This window comes from Micropterus salmoides, unplaced genomic scaffold (genome assembly GCF_014851395.1).
Source record: "Micropterus salmoides isolate LMB-PRFRI ecotype aquatic unplaced genomic scaffold, ASM1485139v1 Ms_hic_scaffold_3, whole genome shotgun sequence".
NCBI classification, from domain to species: Eukaryota; Metazoa; Chordata; class Actinopteri; order Centrarchiformes; family Centrarchidae; genus Micropterus; species Micropterus salmoides.
Window position 1 is genome coordinate 39,132,236 of NW_024042261.1, and position 11,105 is coordinate 39,143,340.

At 39.1% G+C, this 11,105-nt stretch overlaps 1 protein-coding gene across 1 annotated transcript; it reads left to right on the plus strand.

Moving 5' to 3' along the window:
- On the plus strand, nt 1-7,694 carry LOC119882589 (papilin-like). The gene is made up of 8 exons (XM_038692686.1): nt 1-811; nt 2,305-2,343; nt 2,704-2,868; nt 3,569-3,739; nt 4,293-4,349; nt 4,651-4,680; nt 5,416-5,521; nt 6,208-7,694. The coding sequence occupies exons 1-8, from the start codon at nt 484-486 to the stop codon at nt 6,227-6,229; spliced, it is 918 nt and encodes a 305-aa protein (XP_038548614.1). The 5' UTR covers nt 1-483; the 3' UTR covers nt 6,230-7,694.
- Nucleotides 7,695-11,105: the final 3,411 nt, after the last annotated feature.

Consider the following 11,105-nt stretch of genomic DNA (forward strand, 5'->3'; position numbering starts at 1 on the left):
GAGGCTCTGGAACAGCCTGCCCGAGGAAATCAGGTCAGCTGAGTCAGTGAACTCTTTTAAGTCCCTTCTTAAAACCTTTCCCGATCTTGTTTGACTTTATTTTATCCTTTTTATTGAGCTCAACACAGACACGGCTAATCTTTGGGTGTCCCCCACTATGAAAATAGTTTTGGAAACTTCTCTTATTAAATGAGCATTTAAATTCAGGTTAGTCAACCTATTTAGAAACATTTAGCTACAGGCATAAGAACCTCTTAACAGGAAACTAAGACACAACTCCCTCTCAGAATATTTCAGCAATGTTCAATGACGTGGGTAGGGCCAGGTTTCATGACACAACACCAGCACACCAGAAAGTGTTTCCTCTCTGTCCAGGTAGAAGTCATCAGACTCTACACATAGTCAAATACTAGAAAACTTTAGTTATTAGCCACAAAATCTGTTCACATTTTCATCTGAACTGAAGATTGGGAGAGTGAAGCCATGGCAAGGAAGGGTTTGTTTGGTTCCTGGTTCTGTGTGCTGGTGGTGTGTTTCCTGGTCTGGCCCGGTCTGGCCCAGGTCCCAGAGCCAGCGCAGTGCCTCGTGTCCGGAATCTACAATCTGGTCCGGCTGCCAGAGAGTAAGGACGGGGAGAGCTGCCGGCTGAATTGCTTTGCAGAGCCTGACTGCCACATGGCCGTGGTGGCCAGACCTCTCACAGGCCCAGGTCAGTGTCTGCTGGTCAACTGCCTGAACCAGAGCCAATACTCATACCCCCGAGATCCCAGTGCAGAGATCAGGGTTTACCCCAAGACCACCACTTGCAATGGTAAGATGCATTCATGTATTCTGTTTACAGCTGCAAAGAGAAAATCCTCTGTCAGTAAGTCAAACTATCAAATGACTAGAGACAAAGATCAGTAACAATTTTTTAAATCAGTCCTGTTTGTCCTGAGAGTGAGCTGAAAGGGTGTCGGGCTTTCGGCACAGACTCTCTGCTCTGTGACATTCATTAAACCCGGGGGGGCTGAGTTTCAGCTGCACAAGGCAAGTTTATTTGTACAGCACCTCTCAACAACAAGGCAGAGTGCTTTACATAAGACAGAAAATCAATAAGACAAGAAACACAAGGAAATACAAAATGACACATTAAGAGTATTTACAAAGAGCAAAATGACCTAAATGGATTTGAGTATGAAATAAACTGTCCCAAATTGAGTTTAATAAAATGAAAAGGCAAAAAGTAATGTCTTAAGTCCGGATTTAGAAGATCTGAGAGTTAAAGCAGACCTTCTCCTCAGGAGGGGGCGCTACAGAGCCATCAGATGGGTTTTGCTGTGCTGCAGGTCACAGAATCCAGTGTGCTGCTGTCAGATCATAGTGAATTCTTTAAAGCAGACCTACTAATCTGCTTTTCCAGTCATATATTGTAGTTTTCTTACACTGTCTCTTCATGTAGGCCTTCATTTCAGCCTCTGTCTGAAACAAGCTGCAAATGCTCCTGTCTCTTTAAGGCCCCCCCTCTCAAAGCCCACTGTCTTCTGACTGGCCAAGACCTGAACCATGTTACCAGGCTGTTGTTGTCGCTGGGCGGAACAGGCAGACAGAGCCGTTGCTGAAGTCCTTCTAGACAAGTCATGCCTCTCGGCCGCCATCTTGGCAACGTCTCCGGGCAGCTTTTTCGGACTAACAAGACCAGGCTCCTGTCTGAGTGAATGGCGAGAGAGCCAGAGCTGCACTTTCACTGGTCACCCGGACATAAAAACTACATGAATAGAATCAGCAGTAAAATCTGATAAAAATGGCAGAAAAAGTTTGACAACTTTGCCCCAAACTAAGGTTTAAAAAGCGTTTTTCCCGACCGGTTATACTTCTACTACGCATGCAACACAGACCCTTACATCAGTGGAACCACACGACTGGCTGAAATATGTTTCCTACCTACCTCATTTTTGAATCTTTGACCATATTTAACATGAACATCCAACATTATAACATTGTAGATGTCATAAAATATGGAAAAGCATAACAGGTCTCCTTTAAAGGGAATCGTAAGAGAGGGCATTTTTGAATATTTTCAATTATTTATGAACAGCTACAGTTAATTAGCATAAAAAGGTTTGAAGTGACTATAGAGAGTTTTTGTTCCCCGTTTGTTGCCCTGTGTTTTTTTAAAGTTTACCAGGGTTATATCCTCAGGAAGGCTTCTCTCTTGTAGACAGCAATTTTGTTTTTTATTAGGAAACCCAGAGGATGATGAATTCTTTAGGAAAATCCAGCTTGTTTCTGATGATAAAATCTGCAAATGTTTCTTTTCCACAGATCTCAAGAAAGGCGCACATGAAGTAGCTGAGGAGAGATGTAAGACCAAACCTATATTCATTGTAAAGTATGGCTTAATGTTTAAAACCATTTTTTTCCTTGCTTTCTGGCCAACTAGCTCACAGTAGTAACCCAGTGTTACTTCCGAGGCCAAGTGGAGCACATTATTAGCTAACAGCATAAGCATGTGGGAGTAGAAAAATTATTTTCTGTATGTGCCTTGTGAGAACGTAAAGGTTGAGAGGATAGTAGCAGGTACTGTGGGCGGGGCTAAGCAAATGGTCAATTATATTTACCTTAAAACAGAATAGTTTGAAGAAAAATAGCTGCAAATGAAAATAAATCCAAGTTGACAAGGCACGACAAAGTGATCTGTGCCGTCTCTCCGTCTGCCACCAGTTCGCTGTTATGACCTGATGAATTACAGCAGCTGTCAGTCGGGGGTTCCCAGATTCTTCTACAACAGCACCAGTTTCAGGTGCGAGCGCTTCTACGGGGGCTGCGGGTCCAACAGGAACACGTTTGATACCCAGGAGGGGTGTGAAGCCCTCTGCAATGAAAAGTGTAAGAGACCTCTCAAATATATTCAGATCGAGCTCAGTCACAGCACGTTCACATACAACAAAAAAACAATTTTTGCATTGCGTTACTCGTTGTGTGAGTAAATATTTGGTTCACTACCTACAGCGGTATGAACCTAAAATAGACATTTTGCTGTGATTGTGTTCAACGTATGAATTCATGCTTTGTCAGGTCTGTCTGCAAGAAGACTAGTAAACAACTTTTAAAACGGTTGTTTTCGACATGGCAGTCGGATCCATCAGGGCTATGCTATGCTAACTTGTCATGGGAAAGTACAACGATAGCTGGAATCAAGTAACAGACACATATATCCTGAACTCACCAGGTAGTTCAACTTCCTCGCTTTACTTTAATTACTAACTCTGAGCTCCTCCTTTCAATAAATGGCTCAGTATCAGAGCAGAATCTGGTTACGACTGCGGGTGTTAATCCTCTAGAGCTCCCCACAGCTGTCAGTCGATGAGCAGAGACTGAAACACATCCGTTGTCATAAATAAGACTTAAAGGTGACATTATCAAATCAGAAACTGGTAATTACACACATCATTTTGTTAAGACCCAAATAACTCGCTAGCTAACTGGTTAACAGCTACTTAACCCTCTGTTTGGTTAAATTATCAAAATATCTTCAGTGCAAGGTTTACTAATACATCAATTTATTCCTCCATCTTGTCTCCGCCAGTCCGTTGTTATCGGCCCATGCTGTATGGTGCATGCAGATTGAACATGACCAAATTCTTCTACAACCAGTCGAGTCAGCGGTGTGAGAGATTTACCTTCAGCGGCTGTGGCTCTAATGGAAACATCTTTTCGACTGTGGACGAGTGTGAAATGCTCTGTGGTGATGTTAAAGGTAACAAAACTTTGCACCTGCATATTTAGCAGTCTTCATATTTATATATGACCACAGACTCTATCTGTATACTCCATCTTGGTTTTTGGAAACAGACGTGACCATATTTTGACAAGAGGGTGGTGCCTGCTAGCTTGGTTAGCAACATGCATCTGTAATTCACATTAACATGTGATATTAGCTGGGATATTAATTTTGGCTAGCGACAAACAGGCTTAAAACTAAACATACCTTACTGAAAAAAGGAATAGAGCCCTGGGGCACTCTGACATTAGAATGCCTTCAGTTCTTACACACTGATTTCTATTTTTAAGACAGGGGTTTAAGTTCAGTGCATTTTCATTTGCTTTGCACATAATTTGTTTAAATATAGTCAGATACGGAAAACCTTGATAGTAACTCAAGTCTTCTGTATATTTTAAAGCAGTTGCTACAACCAATCAACCTGCTGTGGAGAAAGATAATAACACATCTGTGTTGCCAACATTATGTTCACTTTTAAAACTATCTCATCAACTCTACGACTCTAAATAACATTTTAACCTGTTGCCAGATTCAACAGCCACTGTTCCTACAGAGACGACAGAAGAACCTGAATCTACGGAAACAGGTAACTATATTTACTGTATGTTATATTTACTTGCATATGTGTCTAATTCATTCTAAATATAAACATTAGAATTGTTCATTTCAACCAGACACCTCACCTTCTGTCACCGGTGATTCTACAGGGATCATTAGTATAAACAAAACATATTTTATTGCTGTGTGTCGTAAAACAGCTTGTTGTTGCAACAATGACAAAACCTTTGTGACTTTTTTGTATTATATGTTAAGTTTGAGAGCAGCTTTTTCATGTGCAAATATTCCTGTATCATACGACTCTAAATAACATTTTAACCTGTTGTCAGATTCTACAGACACTGTTTCTGAAGAGACAGGTAACTATATTTACAGTTTATAGTTTGTCATATTTACTTGCATGTGCTTTTCATTCAATTTTAAATGTAAATTAGAATTGTTGTTGTTTTAACCTTCTGTCCCCAGTGATGCTACAGGTATTATCATAAAAACACTTACTTACTTAAAAGAAACTTAAAATGTTAAATGGTCTGTATTTGTGTAGTACCTTTCTAGTCTTCCGACCACTTAAAGCACTTTTACACTACATCACATTCACCCATTCATACAAAAAAATTCATACAAACAATAATGAAAAATCCCAAACTATAATAACCTTGTTGAGCCCAAATGTGTGCAGAGGCCTGACAAGTAACGGTCTTCAGCCCAGGGCCCGTTTAACACAGTGTTTCAGTGCTTTAAGTGATCATTACGTAATTCAGCATGCCTGCTCTGGTCTGTACAGGGTCTCTGTACTACTGCTCTCTGCCTCTGGCTTTCCATGTATGCGTATGGACGGGCAGGCAGGTTCTCTTCCTGCCGTATAGCTTTCCACACAGGCACGTGGAAGGGCAGAGCCACACCGCCAATATAACTACAATGCTGCAATATCAGTCTCTGAGAAAAGTTGTCCTGACTGAAATAAAAACGATGAATTCAACAAATGTCCGTCCTCTACATGTCAGCATTCAAACCAACTACACAGAAGGGATGGACACAGGATGTTTCGTCTTTGATGCATCAAACCTTTATCTTCTCTCTCTCCTGTTGTTCAGCCCCTACCTTTGTTATTCTGGCCATTTCCATCTTGGCGCTTGTGGCCCTCGTCGTCGTCGCCATCATACAGCGCTGCAGACGGTCTCAGAGTCCACCTCCCGACAGGTAAGCAGCCTGCGCATAACCCCTCGTGAAGGAAGAGTTTCAGTCTTCAGCGGCAGACGTGCTTTGTTCTTTACTAATCTGCTGAAAGTGGCATCGATGTGATGAGCGATACTTTGTGTTTGTACTTCACTGGTTTTAATGTGGAGATCTGAACTGAAACTTCCTCTTCCTGATTGTTAGGAGTTTGACCGCCGGACTCTGATTTAGTTGCAAAAAACTGATCAAACTGATGCTGAAATAACGACATCATGATGCAGAATTGTTTAAATATGAAATCATGCTTTGTCAGGTCTGTCAGCAAGATGACAAGCTTACAACTTTTAAAATGCTTGTTTCGATCAGGGTAATGCTAACTTTCATAGGAAAGTACCGCGATAGCTGGAATCAAGTAACAGACACATTTGTCCTTCCTCGCTTAATTTTCTCCATATAAATATGAAGACTATCGCGACAAAGTGCCACACCAATTTCACGCTTGAGTTGAAAATCTCACACAGCATGTGTTGTCAGTTGTTATTTAGGGGGTTCCTTATGTGAATCAAGGATGTAAGGATAAAGGTGTCTGATGCTAGACAGACTGTAAAGTCCACTGAGGCAAATCTGTGTTATTGAGCTGTATAAATACTGACTTGACTTATTTTACACAATAAACCTGTATTATTCTGTTTTTCTTTCTTTCTCTCCAGTGAAAGGAGGCAGTTGCTTTGAAATCCAGATGAGCTATCTTTTTTGGAGTCTGCGTCTGTCGAGGCGGGTCATTAAAGGGAACTCTGGTGATGTTTTGCAATTTTGTTCTTTGTCCAAAAAAGGCTCAGTAATTTCCTAAAACAGTGGTTCATTGAAGTGTCTACCAAACAAACAGGCGGAAGTGCATTTATTGGGTACTACTTTCAGAATCCACATGTGACTCACTGATGTGTTTTAGCTCTAAAAGTCCAGACTGAAGTGTATCAGGATGAACTGTAATAACTTTGTTGATCCTCTGACTTTCCGTCTAGCGCCACCATCAGTGTCCAACATTTTATTTACGAATACCTTCAGGACTAATGACATTCCCATCAGCTTCAGCTGTGTTTACTGCTAATGAGCTAATGTTGGCATGCTAACATGCTAAACTAATATAGTGAACATGGTAAACATCTTCGGGCGCTTCACCCTCACTGCTTGTTTGTTACTGAGTTTAGACTTTGACAAAGTTTATCAACGAAAAAATCAACGCTTCTGAATAATTTACATCTTTTATCTAAATTATGGTGGACCCTCTCATAATTTTGACTTGAATTATTAATTAATTAAATAATTTCATTTTAGGTTGACTATGTAACAACTGTCCAGGGACTACAGATGAAGAATAGTCTTTTGGCTGATTTTCTTCAGTGTTTTATTACCGTGCACTGTCCCTTCTAAATGAAACTGATTAAATAAATAAAAATATTCATTATTATTATTATTTTATTAATTTTTTTGATCATTATTTGATAACACATTCTCGCTCCCAACTTGTCACATATGGACATTGGCGTTGTTTTTTAACGAGTTGGGCTCCACAGTCAAGTTAGCAAGAATAAATATGCAACGTTCAGTTAGACTTTCAAAATAAAACTAGTGGTTAACGTTGTGAAACGTCACAATTTGGTTAGATTTTGGAAAAGATTGTGGTTTGGGTTAAAACAACCACGTTACTTATGTCAGTTAACTTATGTAAAGCTACGCTACGTAACTAAAAAGAATCTATGTTGGGAGTGAGAATGCTTTTGTGATTCTGTATTTGGGTAAAATTAAGGGATTTCCTTTTAATAAATGTTTTCCTCTGGGTTTAGTTGGCTTTTCAAACCACATCTGATTAATATTATTTTTATTCTTCCTCTGTGAAGTGTCAGCTCTTGTATTGGTGAAGCTGCTGTTTCAATCATTCCTACACAGGTGATCTACTGAAGTATTTATAGATTTAGTCATGGCTTTCTATTATGGATCACTTATTGACTCTTGAATTGTCAGTGTTGTTGTGTGATTTTAAGGTTCTTATGTATGATTCATCAGTCAGAATAAAATTTGTGAATCTTTGAACTGGTTGTTTTTATTGTTTTACTTTTTTACTTTGTTAAATAATTAATATTAAAACAACGTTTATTTCATTAACATTTTTCATTTGATGATTAAAACTTGACATGAAATAAAAGTGAAAGAAAAACAATGAAAAAAATATTTTGAAATAAACATGTCATCCAATTAAATTCAGTTACCATGAAAACAAAGGAGGATTATCATTTCGTGGTAACAAGCTGAGTCTTAACAATTTCAAGTATTTCACAAAAAGTTTTATAACTATAATATAGAGAGCCTAAGTCACTCGCTTCTGAATCCGGCCCATGGGACCTTATTTTGGAAAATGTACGGTAGTCAACGGTGAGAGACAACTTATCTTTTTATTCTGTTATAATTGAGCCCTGAAATACACACATGATGTTGATCAATTTAAAATGTAATTTTGCAAATCAAGAAAGTTGCAGTTTGTTGTAAAACAGTAAAATTACATGTCGCTTTGTGTGAATACCATTCAATGAACTACATCTCTCGTCTCACGCAATATGCGACACCAACATGTTAACGTGGTAATGCTAAGCTAACGTTCATTGCTTGGTTGCTGCAAGCAAGATAACTTAGCTACGTTCCATGAAGAAATTTATCTCACCTGATGTGTTTAATCCAACGACTGTCTGTCCTTTTATCACCTGTCATGTGAGCTCTTTGACGTTAGCTTCAGTAACGTTAGCTTCAGTCATTGAGAGAAAAAGTTACGAGGTCACATCCGCGACTTTTGGGTTTGTGGTCTTTGTAATTATGTATTTTCACAGTCTGATACCTCAACAGTTTTACATCAAACTGTGACTTTCTTGACTACATTTTAAATTGACCATCACCATGTGTTTAATTCAAAGCACAATTCAAACGGGATCAAAATATTTGTTGTCTCCTGCCATTGACTACCGTAAAATATTTTTTCTGAAGCAAGCTCCCCTTATTACACATCTGATCTTTGTCGATTTAAGATACATTTTAAATTAAAGAAGGTTGTAGTTTCATGTAAAACTGTTGAGATATAAGACTGAAAATACATAATACAAAAACCACAAACCCAAAAGCCGCTTATGTGACGTTGTAACTTTCTCTGTCAGTGACTGAAGCTAACATCAAAACACTTACATGAGAGGATGATGTGATAAGAGAGCCAGGAGTCGTTGGATTAAACACATCAGGGGAGATATATTTCTGCGTCAAACATAACTACATTATCTAGCTAGGAGCAAGAAAGCAATGAACGTTAGCTAGCTTTACCGCGCTAACATGTTGGGGACGTATATTGTGCGAGATGAGAGATGTAGTTCATTGAGCGGTTTCACACAAAACGACATGTAACTTTACTGTTTCACAACAAACTGCGACTTTCTTAACTTGCAAAATTATATTTTAAATTGACCAACATCATCTGTGTAATTCAGGGTTCAATTCTAACGGGATAAAAAGAAAAGTTGTCTCTCGTCGTTGACTACTGTACATATTTTTTTCAAAATAAGGTAATAAGTGAGTGACTTAGGCTCTCTATTGAACACTTACTCAATACCCAGCCCGACTGAGCGATCCTGCAGTTCAGCTTTGTGCCATCGAAGGCGACAGATCATCATCTAAGATCAATACAGCGCTTCACTTCTCTGATCTGTTGGAAAAGATCTGCCCCTTTCATAAAAAATTTAAGCTACAAGAAGCCTGTTCCCAAGGTGCATTTCACTGATAAAACAGCCAATCACAGAGCTCCAAATTCTGCTGTGAGGATGAATTATACTTCCTTATTATACAGTCCATTTACTGTCTGCCATTTTATTCAAATGTGTGTAAATTAATACTTCACCATGTAGAGCCCTTATATGGGGGGCCACAGGAAGGAAAGACCAAAATGAAAAAATAAATGTTCTCCATGGATTGAAAATAGATCAATACATTCATATTTTGAAAAAAAAGGATCAAATAAGTACATCAATCAATTATTTAATGTAAGAAGAAATAAATGGACATTTATTTATTTACATTTAATATTTATTTCTTCGATTTGGGCCGCCATACAGATTTTCTTTACTGCAACTTTTCTTTTTACACTAAGTAAAATGACAAAATTTTCTACGTCCACAGAAACGACTCTTCAACCCCTGAAATTAAAGCATTAATGACAAAAAGGGAAGTGAAAGTGCTGTAAAAGAATAAAACCAGCAAATTTTTTTTATTTATTTAACATTTTAACTTTTAGCACAAACAAATGCATTTTGGTCATATTTCAAACAGACAGTTGGATGATTCGTCTTCATTTATTTTTTATGTCCAACAAAGGAAATGCCTCCCGGGCCGTGAGAGAGCAGAGCTGCAGGTTTTATATGACCCCGAAATCCATCATCACATTTTAATGGAGGGAAATCGTATACAGGCTTCACCCTGAGAGACACTTTACATGGAAGGGAAAGAGACTTTAACATAAATAAAAATACATGAAATGTAAGAAGCCGGAGACTGAAACTTGTTACTGTCATGGGAACTTAAAGAAACTCCGTCTGAGCAGCTGAGGCCAGGAAAAGGTTAAGCAGTGAAAATAACATAAATACTAAAAGAGTCTGAAGAGTTCTGGGGTTTGCAGAGTGTTGAGTTTCTTTGTGCTGTTGCATTTTATTGGTGAACATTTTTCTTTTGTGAATGTGACATTTTGCTAAAGAAAAATGTTTTGTTTGAGCTGCAGATGTCAGAAACACCAAATAAGACGTCTTTGCAAACTAACATATTTAGACTTTTTCAGATCTTTCCTAAAGATAACAGTATTGGAACAGCTCCAAAACAAGTTCAGGGTTGTTCCACAATCACGTCCACAGAAAGAGACTTTATATAAATGTCATTTCAGTGATGGAGATGTTTGAAACAAACTTTTCCCCATCAGATATTTGTGATGAACCCTCCCCGGTGATGGATGACGTATGAAATGGTGACTTTCTGAAAGACGGATCTGAACCTTCTGATAAAAAACATATTTTTTCCTGCTATTGTGTCATTCAAAGATAAAGGACAAGCAGAAAGAGGCGGTTTAGATTAACCCTCCAACAACACGAGATGAGGTAAAAGAAAGGACTCAGAAGAGTTCTGTATCAGTTCAGTCTTTAAAGCGCTGCTAACAGTTCAAGCTGCTGGTTGGCAGCCATGTTTGTTTTGCAGGTGGCGTTCTCGTGGGATTTGTCGGGTCGTCTACCTGCAGAACTCCAGGTGTTACTGAGTTTGTTGGCTGTTGGGTTTTTCGTCAGGTTGATGGTGTGTCTGTGTGTGTCCTTGGTTTACATGCAGCAGAGAGAGCACAGACGCTGTTGAGGTGCCTTTGAGCCAGGCAGCAAACCACCGGGGGGCGCTGCTGTTGTGGCGCCGGCAACCCGACCAATCATGAAGTCCAGGGTGTGTGTGTGTGTGTGTGTGTGTGTGCGTGTGCGGGGGGTCGGTGGGGGGAGGAAGAGGAAAAGATGACCATTTCCTGCTGCAGCTAGAAAATAAAACAAACAGG

Coding starts and splice junctions, on each gene's coding strand:
- LOC119882589 (XM_038692686.1), top strand. CDS start 484: ATGGCAAGGAAGGGTTTGTTTGGTTCCTGGTTCTGTGTGCTGGTGGTG. Junction 2,344..2,703: donor TGAAGTAGCTGAGGAGAGAT/GTAAGACCAAAC, acceptor GTCTGCCACCAG/TTCGCTGTTATGACCTGATG. Junction 2,869..3,568: donor AGCCCTCTGCAATGAAAAGT/GTAAGAGACCTC, acceptor TGTCTCCGCCAG/TCCGTTGTTATCGGCCCATG.